The sequence below is a fragment of the Doryrhamphus excisus genome, chromosome 1 (assembly GCF_030265055.1).
Source record: "Doryrhamphus excisus isolate RoL2022-K1 chromosome 1, RoL_Dexc_1.0, whole genome shotgun sequence".
NCBI lineage: Eukaryota > Metazoa > Chordata > Actinopteri > Syngnathiformes > Syngnathidae > Doryrhamphus > Doryrhamphus excisus.
Genome location: NC_080466.1, coordinates 31,288,809 through 31,310,000, shown reverse-complemented (window position 1 = coordinate 31,310,000; position 21,192 = coordinate 31,288,809). Strand labels below are relative to the sequence as shown.

The 21,192-nt window shown below is 39.9% G+C and overlaps 4 protein-coding genes across 6 annotated transcripts; 3 read left to right on the top strand and 1 right to left on the bottom strand.

Moving 5' to 3' along the window:
- The first annotated feature begins 1,528 nt into the window (after positions 1–1,528).
- Positions 1,529–7,391, top strand: pcare2 (photoreceptor cilium actin regulator 2). The gene is made up of 2 exons (XM_058045922.1): positions 1,529–4,074; positions 5,150–7,391. The coding sequence occupies exon 1, from the start codon at positions 1,815–1,817 to the stop codon at positions 4,050–4,052; it is 2,238 nt and encodes a 745-aa protein (XP_057901905.1). The 5' UTR covers positions 1,529–1,814; the 3' UTR covers positions 4,053–4,074; positions 5,150–7,391.
- Positions 6,713–7,396, bottom strand: smim8 (small integral membrane protein 8). The gene is made up of 2 exons (XM_058045923.1): positions 7,186–7,396; positions 6,713–7,043 (listed from the first exon to the last, which is right to left on the bottom strand). Exons 1-2 carry the CDS (start codon positions 7,390–7,392, stop codon positions 6,888–6,890), a joined length of 363 nt encoding a protein of 120 aa, XP_057901906.1. The 5' UTR covers positions 7,393–7,396; the 3' UTR covers positions 6,713–6,887.
- Positions 7,397–7,652: 256 nt separating this feature from the next.
- Positions 7,653–12,031, top strand: rad51 (RAD51 recombinase). The gene is made up of 10 exons (XM_058074471.1): positions 7,653–7,763; positions 8,322–8,425; positions 8,606–8,743; positions 8,831–8,948; positions 9,072–9,163; positions 9,548–9,642; positions 9,998–10,111; positions 10,374–10,503; positions 11,112–11,233; positions 11,609–12,031. Exons 2-10 carry the CDS (start codon positions 8,342–8,344, stop codon positions 11,730–11,732), a joined length of 1,017 nt encoding a protein of 338 aa, XP_057930454.1. The 5' UTR covers positions 7,653–7,763; positions 8,322–8,341; the 3' UTR covers positions 11,733–12,031.
- An 819-nt stretch (positions 12,032–12,850) lies between these two features.
- On the top strand, positions 12,851–20,913 carry si:ch211-241j12.4 (uncharacterized). 3 transcript variants are annotated; one of them, XR_009128934.1, is made up of 15 exons: positions 12,851–12,993; positions 13,152–13,238; positions 14,031–14,151; positions 14,223–14,325; positions 14,702–14,812; positions 15,097–15,213; positions 15,700–15,860; positions 16,271–16,531; positions 16,876–16,963; positions 17,410–17,478; positions 17,596–18,513; positions 18,694–18,728; positions 18,936–19,084; positions 19,320–19,432; positions 19,902–19,934. XR_009128934.1 is itself a non-coding variant. In XM_058065556.1 (14 exons), exons 1-14 carry the CDS (start codon positions 12,969–12,971, stop codon positions 20,027–20,029), a joined length of 2,448 nt encoding a protein of 815 aa, XP_057921539.1. In that variant the 5' UTR covers positions 12,851–12,968; the 3' UTR covers positions 20,030–20,913. The 3 variants fall into 3 exon arrangements, 2 of the variants coding, with proteins under 2 accessions (XP_057921539.1, XP_057921538.1); XM_058065556.1 differs by lacking the exon at positions 18,694–18,728 and having other exon boundaries at positions 16,274–16,531; positions 19,902–20,913; XM_058065555.1 differs by lacking the exon at positions 18,694–18,728 and having other exon boundaries at positions 19,902–20,913.
- Positions 20,914–21,192: the final 279 nt, after the last annotated feature.

The following is a 21,192-nucleotide window of genomic DNA, read 5'->3' as shown; positions in this document are numbered from 1 at the left end:
AGACGTGAATGTGTTCCATCTTTGCCGGTTCAGATTTTCTACGTGGTTTTGGATGTTTAGTCCGATGGTTGCTTGATCACATGGTGAGCGGGTGCAATTTTCCTGTATCGTTGAATGTAATAAATGTACATTTCTTACCTTGCTAAATTGTCTTTAAATCATCTTTCTTTACAGTATGTACAGTATAAGGCCATAGAAATATACAACCAGGCATACTTTAAACCAGGGGTGTACAAAGTGCGGCCCGGGGGCTTTTTTTATTTTATTGGCCTGCGACACATTCTAAAAATTATGTAGTGACCAAATTAGGAGTATTAGGGCCACATAAAAAATATTGAAGAAAATTTGAGAATAAAGTCGTACATAAAAACAGTCATGTGACCTTTGGCCTTGGGCTTGTGAATCGGGCAGGGTAAGGAAGGTGAAGTGAGAAGGTCTAGACTCTGTGCTGCTCTGTTTTGCTGCCACGTTATAAATAAAAGGTTATGGTTTGTCTGAAGTTTCCTTCCATCCTGAAGAGACATGTCATTTTACGCCTTTATTCTTTTACTTTTTTTCTTGTAAATGTATCATTTCTTTCTCGTACATTTACCACTTTTTTTCTTATAATTTTTTTTTACTTCATTCTTGTAAATTTACAACTTTCTTCTGAAAATCTCCAATTATTTTTTTCCAAATGTGGCCCAAGAATAAAGTCAAATATGTTGTAATAAAAGAATGTATTTTTAGTAGCATAAAGTTGAAATATGAAGGAATAGCACATTCATTGTGTAAGTCGTAATGTAAGAAAGAATGAATGAAAGTGTCATATTTGTAAAATTAAGTTATGTTATGAGAACAAAGTAAGACATGAGATGGAGAGTTAAAATAATTGGAAAATAAAAACAAATATATTTGTATATTTTTAAAATTTGTAATCGGAGGAAAAAAATATGATTTTTGAAAAATTAGGTTGTCGAAAAATTACATTGTATATTGAAGATCTGCTGTGGCGACTCCGTAATAGGGGAAAAAAGACGAAAGAAACAAATTTCATGGATATAAAAGCATAATATTACTTAATAGGAATAATAGTTTTTTTCTTTTAAACAGCAAAAATGGGGAAAAAAAGAGCCAAGTTGGTACTAAAAACTCGATTTTTTTTAACCTACTTTATATCACAGTTTTTTGTTTAATATATAACTTTTGAGCATATCTACACGGAAGCGGTCCGTGCATCTGGACACCCCAGGTGTAGGCTAAAAACTGTCTTCTGTTACTTTCAGTCCTGTGACTTAAATAAGTCATCTGGGCTTAGGAATGAGATGAACCAGGAGACAATTTAGAGTTGAAAAAAGACAGAAATCTTCATTTATTTCCGGGGGGGTTACAACAAGCAAACAAGGCAAGAATTGGGTAAAATGCTCCTTATTTAGAAATTTCAAGCCGAACTGAAAATAGTCGGGTCCTACCTACGAACCTACGAGAATGGATGGTACTGAACACCACACCACCTGATTAACCTGATGAGCTTAAAGTCTTACCTGCAGACGCTGACCTGTTTGTGCGTACGCACCATCTGTGTATTAAGAAGACGACACAAGAAACCCTCAATCTGTCTTCTGCTCCTTCAGTTTTTGGAAGTCTTGCATGGGAATTTTGGCTATGAGAATGTAAAAGCAAAGTGGATGACCAAAGGATGAATTTTGTGGATGACGTAGGAAGGTCTTGTCCGGCGAACTAAAGCGATATTTACGTACCTTGGGATTAACCCACTGGCTCTCCGCTTCCCGACTTCGGTCCTGACTTGTTTTTTTTTTATCAACGACACCAACATGGGCTGTTCCCCTTCCAAAGGCAAGTTGTTTTCCAAGGAACAACAATCTGTACTTCAAAATGACATGGAAAACTCACAAAAGCCTGCCGACCCGGCGACTGCGGAAGATGATCAAAGTTGTTCAAAAACGGACAACGAAGAAAACGAAGCATCAAAGGAGGGAAATAATGAGAAAGAAGATTTGTGTTCCGAAGTGATCCTGGATGCCAAGGAAGAAGAACCCACCGAGGATGAGGATGAAACAGAGGTGTTACCTGAAGCTGTCGAAGACCTACCACCAAGTGATGAGAAAAACAACGAGACAAAAGACCCGCCGGTGGAAAAGCCGCGGAAAAACTCAGTTAGCCAAGCAAGGTTTGAATTCCCACCTCACATGGTGAGAGCTCACCAAGCGGCCTATGCCTTCCTCACCCCAAATATCTCCAAGTACGAGCTTCTACTGGGTCTTCTGGACCAGGCCGCCCAGACACAACTGTCCCTCAAACCCATGATGTCTGCTTTGGCTCTGCGTTTTGAGGAGATCAACCAAGCCCTGGAGGAGATGGCCGAGGAAGGGGAGCTGATGCTAAAAGAGCACGGTGACTATTTAACCTCCGCGTTAATCAGTCAATGCGGAATCCCTGCTCCGCATATTGCGCACCACCCCTCGGAGCCTCCTTTGGATCTGTTACAGCAGCTCCTCCAGCATTCCACAGAGAAGATGAAGCTGGTGGGCGGCTCGGTACAAGCGCTGGGTGACAGCACTCTTGAAGAAGCCGTGGAGTGTTCTTCGTCTCTGTCCAAACTGTTGGTGGAGAAACTGCAAGTCAAGCAGGAGATGGAGAAGAGACTGAGCCAGGTGTTGGTACAAGTGGAACGGGCCGCCGTGAGGAAGTTCTCCCCTGAGGATACGGCTCTTCACAGCGAGGATAGCGGTATCGGCGGAGAGAATGAAAGTTTGACGGGCTCTGAGAGGCGTCACCGTGGGAGTGCAGGTTCTGGAGGTTCTGGAATGAACCTGTGCAGTGCTCTGGTAGGCCAGGATGAGGATGATGTCGAGGACGACGGAGATAAGGAGGATATGCTTGGAAGAAAAAGATCCAACTCGTGTCCTCCTGATCCCACCCAAACTCTTTTGTTCATGTGTGCGGAGAACACCAAACCAGAACCAGTTTCCATGGTGACTGAACTAGAAAGGAGAGAGAACTGGGACCAGCCGATGACAAAAACGGCAACAACGGAAGCTAAAAAAGACTTAGTGGGAACACGTAGTACTTTTCCATTCGGAATGAGACGTCACTCAACATGTGGTCTACAGAGTTTTCAAAAAGACTCTTGGAAGTCGGCTAAATCGGCGGATTCCTTACCGATAACAGCCCCCCGGCCACCCAAGCGCAACTCGGTTAGAAAGCTCATCAGTACATTTAGTCAAGGGGCGGAAGGAAGACCAGGCCGGAGTCTTGTTCATGCCGCACCGCTGATCCGAAGACCAAAGAAACACGGCGGCATTGTTTCATCTGACGTTGCGAACACAGACGATCAGGGTTTGATGAGGTGGTCTGAAGGCAAAGAGGATCTTGACTTAGAAACCCTTCCCCCACCGCCTCCGGAAGTGCTATTGGATAATTCTTTTCAAAGTAACCAAAATGGACCCCATGAAGCCTCAGACCTGCATTTTCCTCCCATTAACCAAAATCCTGGAGTTCCCCACCGCTTGAGGGCATGTGTTCAGAATCTAGACGTGTTACCGAACCGATCGAGCTTAAGACCGAGATTTAGAATGCAGGATGTAGTACAACAACCAGATACTAATCTCAGACCAGAACTAGGAAAGGGTACTACCGCAGGTAATTTTATCAAAGGCGCTTTACACCAACCAAGAACCGTCCGAAGGTTTGAAAGCAACGTCCTTCATGAGAGTGAGACATCCGCATCCAGTCTGCCATGGACAGCGCCGCCTGTTTCCAGAGTCCGCCTACAACCCCCTTGCCAGTCGCTACACAGAAGCCATCCTATCGGAACACCCGTCAATCGACCAGTTTCTCCAACAAGCGTCAACTCTGAGCACATTGGCCCATCGGTCTCATTTCATGCTGCTCGTTCAGTCTTCTGTCAAAGTGGTTCTGAACCACCTCTGGAAGTCCAGTGCTTCCCTAGCCATGGACGGAGGTCTCCCAAGGTACAACTCCTAGCAGAGTCAAGAACTGTTACAGGAAACCAGAACAACCAAGTAAAGCCATCACCCAGGAAATGCTGAGTGACCTTGCTGCAATAAGGAAGTAAGTCAATTACTTAATTGTTAACAACACAACTAAGAGCAATGCACAGTGGTGGCCGGTGCTGCAATGCTGCCTCTGTCCACCAAAGGGAGCCAGAGAACCCGGAGGGAAACTGACATCATCGCAGCGCCCCAATAATTGTGTTGCTTAGATGCAATGCATTATGAAAAAACTTCAATAGTTGTTTTTTTTCTTCATTGCAAACCCATATTGGTTTGTATATTTCTCAGGTATACCTATTGAGTGTTAGGTTGCTGTGCGGTGAGTTTAGTGTTGTTTGTTAGAGACTCTTATATTGTTATACATATATTGTTATATATCATGGCTTCCTCTGATTTCCAATGGGTTGACAAGCTCATTGTGAGTACAAGCTCATATTGGGCTCTTCACTGAACGCATCACACAGCAACTAACTCTCAAGCGTTATACCTCGGAAATATCGAAACATCTATCTATAGGGGTTCTATATTAAAAAAGTGTTCCCTTCATTTATTTTGTTTGAGAAAACCATATTATTGAAGGAGAGCGTAGAAATGATGCTGATTCTGTCCAAAGCAAGAAGAGAGAAGCTGATGTCATTGCAGCACCCCAATGATTCCGTTGCTCAAGACGCAATGCCTTATGGGAAAATTTTAGGGGGAAAAAAGTCATATTGGGACATGATTGTATATTTCCAGATACACCTTTTGAGGATTAAGTTACTGTGTGATGAATTTAGTGTTCGTAAAGTCTTTGAAAGATGACATTGTGAGGCAGACTGTGGATGACAAGTGCATTTATAGTAATTTATCGTAATTGACTGCTGCCAAATAAAGACCTTCATTCAAATGAAAGCAATCAGGGAAGAAATATATGGAATATCACCTGGTACAGTATGTGGTATTATTTTACACACGACGTTTACAATGCATATGACCTGACGTATTATGTCTCCACCTCACTTCACTTCTTAATCCAAATTGGATTACATCTCCTAAAACCCCCTCATCTCCCCACCTCCACCCCCGCATCCTCTGTTTGTCAATTTAATCCATTCACACATAAATCCTGTATCTCTCTTTTCTTTCCCTGATAGGATCAGCCGCCCCCTGGTCGAGGATCATCATCATCATCATCATCATCATCCAAGCGCACCGTGATGACGGCCTTAGTGTTTGTGTGGTTTGACGAAAACAAAGCCATGACTTCTAAAGGATCTTTCTTATGTCATATTTGTTCATTTATATTTGTTGTTAACTTGCATTTGTGTTGTTATGGTAACTACTCTGCGATGCTTGTATCAATATAAACATGCTAAACATCCACATAAACAAAAGAAAATTTTAGTGGCGTAAAGTTAAAGAAAGATTTCTTGAAAGTAGTAATGTTATGAAAGCAAACATAACAGCAAATAAAGTTGTACTTTTTGGAAAATTTGTTTGCGGAAAAAGTTATAATGTTCAGAGAATAAAGTCAAAATATTGTGGGAATAAATAATTACGAGAAAATCTTCAGTGCAGTCATGCTGCACTCACGGTAGTCTCTGCAGCCGGGTTAGCACCGTTAGCGCTTCCGACAAACGGTAAACATGGTTGATGCCGTCTTTATACCGGAACCTTTATACTGTCTTTTTCACTGTTCACTATGCAGCTTTGGCTAGATCTTGGCTTAGCGAAGGGATGCTCAGAGCTAACAGCTCATCTCCAGTGTAAACAAAATATCCAGCTGTCTCTAGGTAAGTCAGCCCAGGGTGTAAGCGGTTTGTCATGTCTAGATAAATCATTTTCCACCCAATAATATCTCAGCACAGTTGACTTATGACTTAAATATACAGTAGATTCTGTGCTACATAGTTTTTTCCTACATTCTAATCGGTCTTTGTGTATTTTGTGTTATGTTTATTTGTCTCTGGATGTGTTTCTACATTGGGGTAAAGACAGCTCAGTCGGTAAGACATGATGATTGAGATCCTGCCACAAGTCTCACAAGTCTTCTATACTGTACATAACAGTTCTAACGTTTGTATATTGTATTTCGTTGCAGCCGCTTGTGACTTTCTTCGGCTCCATTTTGGCTTTTTTTTTGCAGCCGTGATCTAAAGAAAGGCAGAGCCTTGATGTGAGAAATTGTTTTGAATTCAAGAAATGAGTCAGGAAGGTGGCCGTGTCCGTGTTGATCACGCTGCTGCATTGTGTCTTTGGCAACAATCAAAGTAAACGTAACCTTAAATGTCAATTGTAGAAGCATAAAAACATTCATTCATTTTCTACCGCTTTTCCTCACGAGGGTCGCGGGGGTGCTGGAGCCTATCCCAGCTGTCTTAGGGCGAGAGGCAGGGTACACCCCAGGTACACCCTGGACAAATCACACCGCTATATAATATTATTATAGTGAGGAAAGTAATACAGTGACGTATTGTACATTTTATACTATAATATTAATTTATTATACTAAAATTACAATATTTCTACTTATATTATGTTGTAAAATAAATATAAATAATAAAAATAAACTAAATAAATAATATTTTGACTATTTGTAAAATTCTGTAATTAAAAAAAATTCTAAGTAAAATTACTTATAAAATGTGCCACAGGCTGCAAATGGCCCCTGGGCTACACTTTGAACACCCCTGATTTATCCATTTATCACAACAGACTTGAATTATGACCGGGGTGGATCATTTATTTTTGAAAATGAGCCAGAAATGTCTCCCTTTATCCATCAACATTGCATATGTATGTACAGGTACAATTAGAGGCAATTAGAAGAGTGTCCTCTTCTCCTCTCTCATCAGTCCTGTCTGGTGTGTCGTCCAGACACGTCCTCTGACGTCACTCCCACTTGGAAGTCTTCCTCCTCATCAGTTTCTCTCCATCGCTGTCGATGGCTTCGTAAAGCTGCTGGTCATCTTTCATTGCATGCAAATAGCCCAGATATGCAACACACAAGCTGATGGTAACCAGTCCAAAGGCCATCACTGGTTTATTCTGGGAAAAGATACCACATGTCAATTATGAGATAAATTACAAACAACAAGTGAACCTAAGTGAAGTTGTCGACATAGTTAACAGGGAAGTACAGTATTCCAATTGACACACAGCAAATATGGAGAGATGTATCGTTTCTTACAGGCTTTATGAAGAGTTCTGGGTTGACAACGCGGAAGAGTGTGGTGGTCTGAGCACCCCTCAAACCGGGGGTCCTGTGGTGGTTTTCTGCGGCAGTCTCCGTTCCCTTACTGACCTCCTTAGGTGACATGTCAGTACACTTGCCTGTTTGGCTCGAAAAGCGCTTCCACTTCCGCCTTTTTTCTACAATTTCCGGCAGACTCGGCATTGGACGGTGCACTACTGCCTCCCACAGGTGATAAAGTTTAATAACATCGCTCGCTTTTGGCTTGAACGTTTCAGTTTATGTGAATTAATTAATTCATTAAGTTGAAATAACAATGTTGTTTTTCCTAATTACCTACTCTTTAAATTGTGTTATTTTGATATTATTATCAAAAGTTTGTATTGTACGTTGTATGAAAAAACATTTCCGTTAACAAACGGAAGTCCATAAAGTTTTTTTGAAAGACGTCCCTTTTTACGTCACCGTTCTTCAGCCAATCACAAATCATAGCGAAAAATTTGACGTCATCACGTGCATAGGCGCGGGATCTCGAGGTATAACAAACATACCAAGGGAAAGTAGCTGTTTCACAGGTAGTTGTTCTTACCAAATATATAGCACTTCGTTAGCAACATATTCAAACACACTAATGAGACGTCAAGTACAATAGCTTGATGACGGAAATAATCTAGGATACACACGCAAGCTAAAAGCAAAATGCATGAATTTAGGCTCGTGTTTGGTCGATGCTATGACACCTTACAATGTCGTTCGGTAATGGGGCGGTATATACTCTGAAAGTTAATACAAATAATTACTTGTATTGGTACTGGCACGTTTGCTACAACAGCACACCAACAAAAACTATCGTTTGCGTGTTTTTTGTTCCTTTGGAGCAGCATTGACAGTACTGCGGTGTTTCCCACAGGACTGGGATCTATCTGTGGTGTTGTGTTTTGTATAATTAGCCATGACGCAAAACTCGGTCGCTTTTTGATTTGTGGCTGACACTAGCTCATGCTATGCACTTATTTTAAAGATAATGTACACATCATTGTCGACTTGATATCTCACTTTATTGTTAACCTATGTATAAAAATGTATTTGGATTCTATAAACAATACGACATTTAACTCCGTTTTTCCATACAGCTGGACCCCAACATTAGATCATGGCAATGAGATGTGAGAACAGGGTGGAGGCAGAGTTAGACGCGGAAGAAAACTTTGGACCACAGCCCCTGTCCAGACTAGAGGTATGTATGTGTTGTCAAGTCTTATACAGTAATGCGCTTTCAATTTCATAACTTTACTTTATCACCGTTAATAAATCATGCTGTGCTGTGGTTTTGAATACGGTCAAATTGGATGTAATTTTTGGCATGAGTGTGTATGTATTTTCCTCTCAAAGTCTCTCTTTTTGTGTCTGCTCAAAGCGATGTGGAATAGCATCCTCTGACATCAAGAAACTGGAGGATGCCGGCTTCCACACCATTGAGGCGGTGGCGTACGCCCCAAAGAAGGAGCTGCTTAACATTAAAGGCATCAGTGATGCCAAAGCTGATAAGATTATAGTACGTTCCATGAGGCATAATTTAGTTCCCCTTAAATGTACTTATAAATATAAATAAGGATATTGTGATTGTCATTGCTCTTATCAGACTGAGGCTGCCAAGCTTGTGCCGATGGGCTTTACCACAGCTACTGAGTTCCACCAAAGGAGAGCCGAAATCATTCAAATCTCCACAGGTTCGAAGGAACTGGACAAACTCCTACAGGGTTAGTCCATCTCCAGAGTTACTGTAAATCCTGTAAATGTACAGCCTGACATCATCATCATAATAATAATAATAAGGGAGAATATTCATCAGGAAAAAACTGCTTTTTCTTGATATCCTGTAGGTGGGATTGAGACCGGCTCCATCACTGAGATGTTTGGAGAGTTTCGGACAGGGAAGACCCAGCTGTGTCACACACTCGCTGTTACATGTCAGGTAGAATCCACTTGTTTAAATGTTTATGGAAAGTGTGACACATTCTAAAAATATAATGGAAACATCAGTTTTGTAAGAATAAAGTGAAAATATTCAGAGAAAAAAGTTGGGATATTAAATAAAAATCATTTTTTAATGTTGAAAAACAAAAAATGCAGAAAAAGTTATAATATTACAACGATAACATCCAAATATTAAGAGAAAAAATTGAGAATAAACTTGTAATATTTGAAAAGGATATAGTTGAAATATTTAGGGAAAAGTGCACGTTTTTTAAGAATAAAGCTACATTAAAATAAACAATGCATACTGGCAGCAGTTGTTTATGTTTGTTTGTCTGTTTGTTGAAAGTCATTGACATTGTTTTCCTTGTCGACTGCATAGCTGCCCATCGATCAGGGGGGAGGAGAAGGTAAGGCCATGTACATCGACACTGAGGGAACTTTCAGACCAGAGAGACTCCTGGCTGTTGCGGAAAGGTGAGTCTATTTGAACTTTTGACTTCAGATATTTGCTTTCTACCTTCATTCTTTGACTCCTTTCTCTCCCATACGTGTGTACTTTACTGACCCAGGGAGAAATAACGTCAACTGCTCATCAATGGCATGAATTTCATACGTAAATTCTGTGACACACCTTTTTATGGAAAAAATGTATTTTAAGACAAAAGCATAGACAAGTTTTAAGTTGGCATACAGTAATATCATTTGAGTACAGTAATTCCTTGAATAAATCGGGCTTTTTGCAAACTCAAATATTCCAGAATAAAATGCTTACCGGATCAAATACATTTTTCTATTTTTTTACCATGTATTCTTTATGTCTTGTCCAAAGGTACGGCCTGGTGGGCAGTGATGTTCTGGACAATGTGGCGTATGCTCGTGCATTCAACACAGATCATCAGACACAACTCCTGTATCAAGCTTCCGCCATGATGGCTGATTCCAGGTCGGTTGGAATTTACTACTACTCATTATACTCAATGTCAATATTTAATATTTCTCTTGTCCTTTGTCAACATGGTAACATTAGGGCTGTCAAAAATAACATTGATTTCATGTACCATATTTTCCGGACTATAAGTTTAAGGTTATATGGTTAGTGGCTCCTCCAGCTGGGTGAGCACCTTTCTCCCAGTTTAGCCTCCCTTTCTGTCCATTTTTTCCTTCATTTTCTAACAATTTCAGCTTTTGTATTCATCTGATCACAGATACGCTTTGCTGATAGTAGACAGCGCGACAGCTCTGTACAGGACAGACTACTCGGGCCGAGGTGAGCTGTCAGCCAGACAAGGACACTTGGGACGCTTCCTTCGCATGTTGCTCAGGCTGGCGGACGAGGTATGCCAGGTGCTGTTGATCATGGTCGTGTCTAAAATGCAGAAATCCTGGAAACATGTATTATTTCATTCTAGTCAACTACACTGAATTTTACTAACGTATTTTATCATTTGGTTGGTCTCAATTTTCTTTTTGTTTCATAATTATGAATTTATTCCCATAATATTTTGACTTCATTCTCATTACATCGCTTCTTTCCACAACCTAATTTTCCAAAAATTAAAATTTTTAACTTTCTTAATGGTAGTTTCACTTTATGCTACTAAAATGATGTCATATTTCTCAACTTTTGTAAAGTTACTGCAGATTTGTCCTAATTTTGCTGCTGTTTTTTTTTTTCTTTGATAGTTTTGTTGTTAAATGATATTTTCAGAATGTACCGTGGGCTAATAGAAACACACCCCTGGACTAAATAAGCATGTATGATTTTGGATTATGATACAACAATGAAGTTTTGATGTGAAAATACGACTTTTTGATATGTTTCCACACACCGGAATGTGTGCAGGTGTAAGTCACGTATTAAGTGTCTTCTTCCAGAACATTATGCCATTTATTCAACAGGTCCAAATGATGTGATGCCTTCTATTGTGTCATTTTGTGAACAGTTTGGTGTGGCAGTGGTTATAACCAACCAAGTGGTGGCACAAGTCGACGGGGCCGCCATGTTCTCTGCTGATCCAAAGAAGCCAATTGGAGGCAACATTCTGGCTCATGCGTCCACAACACGGTAAAAGCCCATTCCAACAGTCGACGAGTAAAATAAGTCAGCACTGATTTCACACCTAATGTGCGTTTTGACAGAAACCTTGCACCGCGTGCTAAACTTGAACGTTATCTGATCATACCACGAGATATTCTAAGCATTTTATGTCATCAAAAAGAAGACAAAATCACGTGATTTGGTCTTCTTTTTGTGTGACTGTGTGTAGGGGTGTTATTTCATGTCTAGACGGCTCTAATAATGTTAAACTGTATTTGGAACGCCGTAAAAAGGTGAAAATATTCAATTTCTCAATAAGGAATGGAAATAATAATATGACAAGGGTAAAATATAAGGTTGTTATGTGTGGATAATGTATTGAATGTGTTTGTTTGTTTTCAGGCTGTATCTTCGAAAAGGCAGAGGAGAAACGAGGATCTGTAAAATCTATGACTCACCTTGCCTGCCGGAGGCGGAAGCCATGTTTGCCATCAATGCCGACGGTGTGGGAGATGCTAAAGATTGAAACTAAGAACATTCCCACCAATGTCGCAGACTGCTGAGCAGGACTACAGGACTACAAACTCAGGCCAGACTGAGTGAAAAGGAAGGTTTAGGGAAAGCATGGCCATCATAGAGCACATTGTTGAACTTGTATATGATAATAACTTCAATTTAAACTTTTGTTATTAAGAAGTTTGTTTTTTTTCTTTTCAAATGTATACATATATTAACATAATAATAATCATCAACATCTGAGATACCTAAGCTGTCATTTGTCATTGTTTCAAGAAAGATAATTTTTCTTCACTGCATTAAAAAAAACTTGAAATGTTCAAAATGCCATTAATAAAATGCACCTGCGCTTGTTGTCCATAACATAGGCCTGCCCATACCATATGGAGCCTATCCCAGCTGTCTTCGGGCGAGATTCGGGGTACACCCTGGACTGGTGGCCAGCCAATCACAGAGCACATATAGACAAACAACCATTCACACTCACATTCATACCTATGGACAATTTGGAGTGGCCAATTAACCTAGCATGTTTTTGGAATGTGGGAGGAAACCGGAGTACCCGGAGAAAACTCACGCATGCACGGGGAGAACATGCAAACTCCACACAGAGATGGCCGAGGGTGGAATTGAACTTGAGTCTCCTAACTGTGAGGTCTGCGCTCTAATCACTCGACCGCTGTGCAGCACAAGCAATAACTTAAAAAAGAAAATAGTAATTATTTTTTCTGTGTGTGAGTGCCCCATGGAGGCTACATCCATACATACTACAATCCTACAGTCAGGCTAAATATACTTTAGCATTGTTAAGGTTATTCAAAAACCAATTTTGCAGACACAATTATGAAATTATCATGCTTATGATATTTATTCTGCTCCTTTATTCTGCATACTGCAAATTTACTGAGTTATTTGTGAACAAGTTAACAATATACAACAAAATAATTGACTTCAATTAATATAAATTATTCCCCCATATTACATTTTTGAACAAAATAAAGTTAACAGTGCAAAATAACAAAAGCAAAAACTACAATTGGTTCTCATTCAAATGAACATAATAATGACAATATCTATGAAAATGCAGACGAGAACTGCCCGCGCTAGGGGGCGGTAACGCGTCTAATTGCTAGTTTTCCAACCGCCAATAAATACCAAAGAAGAAGAAAAGCTAGCAACTTAATGGACAGTTTACAGCTGATTAGCCAGAGGAAACAAGAAAAAGTGAAACCCTGCAAATGACAAAATGAAAATGAGGCGACAACTAACAGGTAGAGACACATCCAAAAGATTTAAACATCATTACAACGTGGTTATTTTATAACCAAACATCCATAGTCACCAGTAGCTGGTGTTTTCATATACGGCGCCATTTTGGATTGCTTGAACAATGTTTTGTAACTCGATTGTCTCCCCACAACAATTGTAGACACACAGGATTCAAGACAGGATTATGTTCCTGAACCATTGCTGCCTGCGGACCATGTGCTGTACTCTGGAGCTATTATTTTCCCAGGTTAGTATCCATTAAAATAACTCTCTATGCGCATTTGGTGTGCGCACTAGCTGGTTCTTAACTGCTGTTACAATCTTACTTTCTTAACTCGAACTGTTATTTGAGTTTCAACAATCAACAAAAATAATCTAAGCACGTTGGTCGGGTCTCAATTCGCGAATTCCGTTCGTTCACGAACAGCACAATGTAGTGAGCTGTCATTACCCGGATGTTGCACTCAGAATGGTCAACATGGTGAGTGCACTACGTTGGGCACTTGCCACCAGTGTTTTAAAAATCTTCTCGGTGTTGCTTACCATTCTGAATAATTTCCATTTTCGTTTATCTGTTTACTAGTTATTATATGAATTATATATAATGTAATTTCCTTATTTGAAATTCCCATCCCATCTGCTCTGGCACTATTTCAACCCGGAAATGTATTTGAAAATAACGCCACGTTTGTTGTAAATGTTGACATCTGTTTGAAATTAATAAAAATAAATGAAACAAATATGTCGTCAAAAATTAGTAATTACCGTACCAATAGCTCAAGATTGTGGTATTTTGAGGAAAATTAACACACTTGCCCGATTTGTTGTCTTCTACATTAAAACCTTACCACAGTGTGTGTGTTTAGCATAGCATATAATCCAGCTAATACAGGAAGTAAATGTATTGGTATAAGATGACTTGGACCTATGAAACTATGAGTGATAGAAGTCTACTAGTATTCATATAATAATATTTAAGATGCATGCATTATTAGCTGGTGTGGCATCCACCAAATCTTTCCAAACCTTTGCGTTCCAGGTGCTTTTGACCTTCATGGCCGACCCTTGTTTGTGTTCCCGGTGGATGGGCATGCAAGACTGCCTGAACTCAGCAAAGCAGAAGTGGTGGATTTCATCAAATACTTCCATTGTCTTTACAAGTATGTTTAGGTATTTTATCTTCATTGCAATATGACATGTAATAATTGCGTTGACGGTTGTGTCTTGACAGGAAGCAGCATCATAGCGACACTTTGGTGTCGGTGGTGGCTGACCTTAGTGATGCTTGCCTTTTCACAGTCAAGTTAATTGCGGATATTTTGCTTCTGCTCGAGGTATGTTTGGGTCTTCTTGTATTACTTCACCAAATTTCAATAGGCTTTGAAAAACCTAACTTGCCAAATAAACACACTACATTTGTGGCTAAATTAATGGATAATAATAATAAACAGAGAAGGCAATTTGGGGTGAATGCTGTACAAAAAATGTTGCATTATGGGAAAAGTGGGAATGTTTGGAATTCAGTGTCAACAAATGACAGAAAATAAATAGTATGCTTGTACCTGCATACAACTGTAGTGCTGATCCAGAGATAAACATTCAGAATTACAGTGAGTGGAAAAAATAAGGTTTCTAATTGTTTAGCTAAGGACTGGTTAACTGTTCATACTGATTACATTATTTTTTACCAAATTTCCCTTCTCGTCATAGAATGCCAAGAGGACCATCCACACTGTTTATATGGTTCGACCCCAAAGGAAGGAGGTTTTGAAGTTGTTGCAGGAAATCTTGCTTCCAAAGACTCGCTGTACTTCTTTTAAGGTGACGCAATCACATCACATGCCTTGTGTGAATGATGCTGTTATTATTGTTATTATTATTATTATTCACAATTATTTATTATTTATATCAGCATAATTATTCAAGTTCCGGTGATCAACTTTGGTGCTTGTGTGTCTCACCCAACATTACTGACCAGTGTAGCATACTACATATCATCCATGTCTTTTTATTTTGACTGTAGTTATTTTATGCTTAATTTAGGCAAAAAAATACATAACCTTTGCTTGGATATAATATCATAACTTTTTATTTGTATTTTCTAGATTGTCCTCTTGAATGAGGAACGTGATCTTTGTGACCATATTGACCAAAGCCAGCTACCAACATGGTTGGGAGGCTTCCTTATTTATTGCCATCAGAGCTGGGTTCCTTTCATTAAGGTAAGGATTTGACAAACTTAACAAACCAAGAATTGTATTTGTAGTTCTGAACGTAATTTAAGGTGTTTTACTTACTTTATTGTCTCTCCTATGAGGTTATGCTTTTTTCCTACCGCATCATATGCAAATGAGATGATGATGATGATGTCATCGAGCCACGTCTAGGACAGCCAATAGCTACTTACTGAGAAGTTGGCAACAGTGGACACCTATACCGCTTCCAAAGACCACTACTAAAACGCCTCCAACAAGATTTAATAGTTTTTCACTTAGCAATATAGAAACCAACCACTGCACCTAGCAATAACTCCAAACTCAAACAAAACAATATCTTTAGAACACAAAGAAAGGAGACATGTTCATGTCTTGCATGCGCATTGTGAATGGTAGGCAAAAAAATGTTTCCTTTTTCTTTTTAAAGAGTTGTGCATTTCCCAGTTTTGTCGACATGACTTGTTTGTTTTTTCCCTGTGCTTGTCCCGGCAGGAGATTGACGCTTTTGTCCAGGAGTTTACTTCTGTGGTGAAGAGGATGCCATCATGCATTGCAAGCATGCGGGCCCTGTGCGGTTTACCCTTGCCCACCGCCGTCAGAGACCTGCATCAGTTCTGCTCTTTCAATGAAGCCAAATTCCATCAGCTCAGAAGGTCAGTCAATCATTTTATTTTCTGGATGAGGGAACAGCCTCAGCATTTATTGTACAGTCGTACAGTGCAACCTCTCTTTATAGGATTCTGTTAATTGCAAATTGTTATGCAGACAAATTGTGCAAAAGTTGTACTGTATTTGATTTTATTGTGAGTCTGAATGGTTGTTTGTCTATATGTGCCCTGTGATTGGCTGGCCACCAGTCCAGGGTGTACCCCGCCTCTCGCCCGTAGACAGCTGGGATAGGCTCCAGCACCCCCGCGACCCTCGTGAGGAAAAGCGGTAGTGAATGAATGAATGAATGTACCTAATGTGACCAGCAGATGTACTCATAATATCAGTTGTCCAACAATATGTACTGGAACTTGGCTGGGGATGATTTTGACGATTCTGTCTTTGTCACAAAAAGCAGCGAGGTGGAGTTTAGTGGTCCCTCAGACCCAGGCATTCCCAGCAAGCAGTCCAACACGTGGAGAGACCAGCCCAAGACACAACCTTGCAATTGGACTGTTGGTTCACAAGTCAGCTTGGATGATCCTCAACTTGGTTCTATTTGTAGAGTTCTTTCCAGCACCTTTACGGATGGAAGAGATCAGTCCTGTTGTTCCACAGACAGAATCCCTAGTCTTCTCTGGGATTCTTATGACCTACACCAGGAATCCATCAATAGGTAAATGTAGTGGTCAGATGCGGAACCAGTTAACCATGAAAAGCTCAACCCAACAATTTCAGAAAAACGGAAAGAAAATGTGGAAAACGAGCAAGAAGTCCCTTCGAATAGCTAATGTAACTCCTGGACTGCTAAAACTCACTGACCAAGCACCTTCATTTACTCCTATCCAGTAGTAAAGATATTTTCGCATTACTTGGATCCATGTACATTTGAGTGGAAAATCTAGTCTACTACTTCATTGGCTTTAGTTTTGCAGCGCCTTCAACAGATTATACCCGAGTGATGTGTCATTTCAAAGAAAATAATTGCAATTGTTCACAAGGCAAACTCTGTTTTCCCAGTGGGATCAATGTTACCATAAAGGACTTCCGTATGAAAGAGCATAAAGTATTGGAGATGGAGACGGACCAAGCTTCTGAAATATTGGAAGTAAGTCATTTGATTTCATTCAGGAAGATGTATTTCCTTCAGTCGGGACGACAACCGTTGTGAGGACAAAAGTGTTTGACCATGCACTGTCGTGGCGAAACGTTTTCAGAATGGCACAAGTATTGGTTTTCACAAATTTAGCTGCTTCAGTGTTTTTAGATCTTTTTATATAATGTTACTATGTTGTTGCGCAAATAACTTGGTTATCACTTTTGCCTTTGGAAAAAAAGCATTGTTCATCACTTAAGTTCTTGGACGGTGGCACTTATCTTGACACCAGACCATCTTCCAAAACCTGCCTAACATTCCCGAGTAAGCTCTGCACTGGTGGTGTCCCGATCCACATCTAAATTAAATTTCAGGCAGTCCAGATGCTTGCTGGACAAGCCAGTATTCCAGAAAATGTCCTCAGATGAATGAAATGACGTGGTCTTCATGCTTTACAGGTGGGAGACAACGTTCTTGCTCAGGAGATCATGTTGGAAGTATGGGACAATGAAAAGCATTTTGGTTTGGTGAGTTATTGTTTGAAGAGTATATGGTGACTAGTGATGTAACCATATAGTGACATAATGGTAACCATAATAACCACCAAAAAGCTGATTATATAATAAAACATTCTTTTCTTCAAGATGTCGTCCACTCGCTTGCTTGAAGATGCTGTTGTTGGTCTAGAAGATGCTGAAGACCGTGTGGACCATGCAGAACTCCTGAACTTGAGCAGTTCCCAATTATCTGGTTCAGGAGTTGAATCTAAAGCTTCCATATGCGGGTGTTGTCCTGAAGCCACAGTGGTGGCAGAAGCTGGCTTTCACAGGCCCAACCTGACGACCGAGCCGAGGGTTGTCCGAGTCAAGCTTGACCTGATGGTGCAAGACAAGGTCAAAGGTCATGGAACTGGATACCGCAATGAAAAACAGGGACGAGCCATTGAGGGTTTCCAGATAGAAGCGGAGAAAGGTGTGGAGATCAATTTAGACCCTGAATGTAAACAGAAGATCACTCTTGCTAAAAGTCATTGGAGGGAAACGGATTCAAGTCAAACGGTTTGGGACACGCTTTCAGCAGGTCTTTGTCGCAGACCCTGGGGGTCACATTCTGCTGCAGTTCTGGAACATGCTGGCAGGACTGAAATTGCTCAAACTGATTCAAGTATGGGAAGAAAGACCGGGATGCAAAATATGGACCAAAGCCCTGACTGCCATCTGGCTTCCGAAGGGATGATAGTCTGTTTCTACACTGAGAATGCTGGTATGGATCAAGAACGATGTTTCCCAAGGCTTCAAACAAGACCCGATTGTGCATTTGACCCAGGCGGGCAGTCATTGAGCGCCAATCTTGGCAAACATGACAGTCCTCATCCCTGTGAGGTGATCAGTTCACCTCCATCCCCAGTTGCTAAGAGTCTTTTGGCGCTACAAAGAAACTCTTTGGTGTCCCTGTCTGAAGATAATCCTGGCCACGGTCTCGGAGAGAATGGAAGAGTGTGGTTAGAATGCATCTCTTCTGACATGAGCCGTAAAGATGACACGTCAGTGGGACCTTTGCAGGTGCGTAGATGAAGAAACACATGAAATCCCATTGTAATTCTAGTCAGTAAAATGCTTCATTTTTGAATATATAAAATTTGCTTAATATGCATTTTTACTAAGAGGCCGTAGTCAACCCTGAAACTGCAGTCATTTATTAATTTTTGAAAAAAATATTGTCATCTTTGTGTACCGATCCAGAGTACCACTGAAGATACTGAAGATAAACTATATCAGTAAGTTGAAGTATTTGTGATTTTAGAAATAAGGAGTTAGTATGTGCTCTGTAGGCGGCATTATGAATTATCCTTACTGACCTTTTTTGCAGTACATTTAGTGAGTGAAGAGTATAGTAGAGTAGTTTGACATGTCAGAAAATTCATTACCAAATCTATTAAATAGTGTTGATTGATTGATTGACAACGGAAACTCAACATTTGCAGAAAAAGGAGTGTTGCATGGCCACTTCTGCACAAATGGAAACATGGAGGAACATGGAGAGAACCTGGTGCATGGCTCTCACCAAGGATGTCCTGTCTCAGTGTGGGTTGTCCAACTGCTGGGTTGTCACCGTGATCACAGAACATTTCAGGTAATATGCTACCCCGAATTCAGTTGCGTGTGTGTGTTTTTTTTTCTGGTATATTTTAACAATCCAGAAAAAAAGCTTAGGATTCATCATTTATGCTACTCTGCATATTTGCTGGTTTCCTTAAAATCAAAATTACATTTGAAATATATTTAGGTAAAATGTTATGGTTCTACTGTACTGTTACTAAATTACCCTCAGACTTCAAACTGACAATTTCCTCTCTTCCCTAATGCAGGACCAGTGCGATCCTGCTTAAGCCTGCAGTGATTGGACTGTACTCTCATGAGGAAAATGAGGATTTTCCTGTTGACCTGCACCATTGCTCTGTGGGACAAGGTCTACTTTCAGGTAGGCTTGAATCCCCAAAGCAGTACATAGATATAGGTTTTCGTAGTTGAACAGAAAACTTGTTTATGACCTCCTAAATACAGTTGAACATCATTAGAACCCTATAACCATGAAATAACACCCTTATAGTATCCTTTACATTCCTATTAGACAATATGGTAGGCAGTAGGGGTGTCACAAGCCGCCCAGCTTACCAGACGATACAAGAGGTTGATATTATATAATAGATAATGCTCATAGTATCATTTTGCATTATTTCCTTTTTAATGTGTCACATGTATTTTCTCACAGGTAATTTGTACTGTCTGTTAAACATTTGGAGCATTTCTTGAAATGCAGGCTTTTCAACCGTCTCTCTTTGCTGGTTTGTCAGTCAGCTATTGCCATCTTCCGCCATTTCAAACCTTACTGCGCTGAGGTAACTAAAGTATTGGTTACCCTTTTCCCCCCTTTTTTATCGTTGCTGAAGGTAGGGACGTCGTGCCTCTGGGTGTGTCTTGCAGAAATAGTGTGGAAACTAGACTGCCTCAGCTCTGCACGAATCAGTCAGGAAGAATGAAGAGTTGGGAACTGACTTTCTGCAGAAAATGTTTTTAGTAAGAGGCTACCATTTTTGTTTTTTTTTGTTTTTTTTAACTTCTGAAAGTTCAGTACAATGCACCTTTTTTTCTGTTCTCAATTTTTGTCTGTCCTTGGTGTCAGTCTTCACAAAGAACTCGTTTCTGCGTTGTCCTCAACTCCAGTTAAAGCTGGCCTTTAATTGCAGAATAAGTTTGAGTATAAGTAACTCAACAATAAATGTTTTTAATGTCAAATTATAATATTTATCCAAATTTAAGCGATGTGGGGTTATTTCAAGGTGAAATTTGCAGCTGTTTTGGGCTCAGACTTGCAACAAGCTTCAAAACGTAACGATTTGTTGCTGTTTCTGCTTCTGCTATCACTTGTGTCAAATTCAGAAACAGTTTGAAGTCTTCCCATTGGCTGATGGATTGAATTTTATTGAAGATGGTTTGAAGAAATGTATAAGGTAGAATATGGCCTGTATGCCACTTTATTCTACAAGTGGCATGATCTTTATTTTCTATTTATTCTGTTTTAGTGCATTTGCTGTGCCTCTTTTTGCTTGAGAATTTGGATTTGATGCTTTGACATTGAGCAGTGCCAAAACTACAGCGCGTTTCTCTCACCGTCTGTTTTTGCAAATTTTTTCAACCTTGTTTTTCTGAAAGTGTTTATTGTGTGGTGTGCTGTGCTTTCTGCTGACATGTCTTTGTATTTTAACACTTTCACTTCTACAGGGTTGTCATGTGATTTGAGAAGCGGGAGGTCTTTAAACTGTTTGACATTTTTAGTGGTACACGGTTGTCATGTGACCATCAATTCAAGAGTTTGAGCTGTGTGAAACTTTAGCATCCTTTACTGCCTGCTGCACCTTGTCAACCTTATTTATTTGTACAATAAATATTTAGTCCACTTTATTCATGCCTGTTTTTTACCTTCATTAGCCAAAATGCGAGTATATAAATACATATTTATGATTTTTTGTATATATAAGTATATGAATACATATTTATGATTTTTTTTGTTTGCCTTTTAATCTGTTGCTTATCAATCACAATAATAATAATAAACAGGACAAAGATTTGAAGCAAATAATAATTGAAATGTATTGTGGTGAAATCAATGCCACTGCTGCTCTACACTAATGCCGCCTCCACTAAGGAGTCACTAGAAGCGCGATTCATTTTACCGACGCG

Coding starts and splice junctions, on each gene's coding strand:
- si:ch211-241j12.4 (XM_058065555.1), top strand. CDS start 12,969: ATGAAAATGAGGCGACAACTAACAG. Junction 14,813..15,096: donor CTCGCTGTACTTCTTTTAAG/GTGACGCAATCA, acceptor TGTATTTTCTAG/ATTGTCCTCTTGAATGAGGA. Junction 17,479..17,595: donor ATGAAAAGCATTTTGGTTTG/GTGAGTTATTGT, acceptor CTTTTCTTCAAG/ATGTCGTCCACTCGCTTGCT.
- rad51 (XM_058074471.1), top strand. CDS start 8,342: ATGGCAATGAGATGTGAGAACAGGGTGGAGGCAGAGTTAGACGCGGAA. Junction 8,744..8,830: donor CCAAAGCTGATAAGATTATA/GTACGTTCCATG, acceptor TGCTCTTATCAG/ACTGAGGCTGCCAAGCTTGT. Junction 10,112..10,373: donor GCCATGATGGCTGATTCCAG/GTCGGTTGGAAT, acceptor ATCTGATCACAG/ATACGCTTTGCTGATAGTAG.
- pcare2 (XM_058045922.1), top strand. CDS start 1,815: ATGGGCTGTTCCCCTTCCAAAGGCAAGTTGTTTTCCAAGGAACAACAA.
- smim8 (XM_058045923.1), bottom strand. CDS start 7,392: ATGCCGAGTCTGCCGGAAATTGTAGAAAAAAGGCGGAAGTGGAAGCGC. Junction 7,044..7,185: donor CAGAACTCTTCATAAAGCCT/GTAAGAAACGAT, acceptor ATCTTTTCCCAG/AATAAACCAGTGATGGCCTT.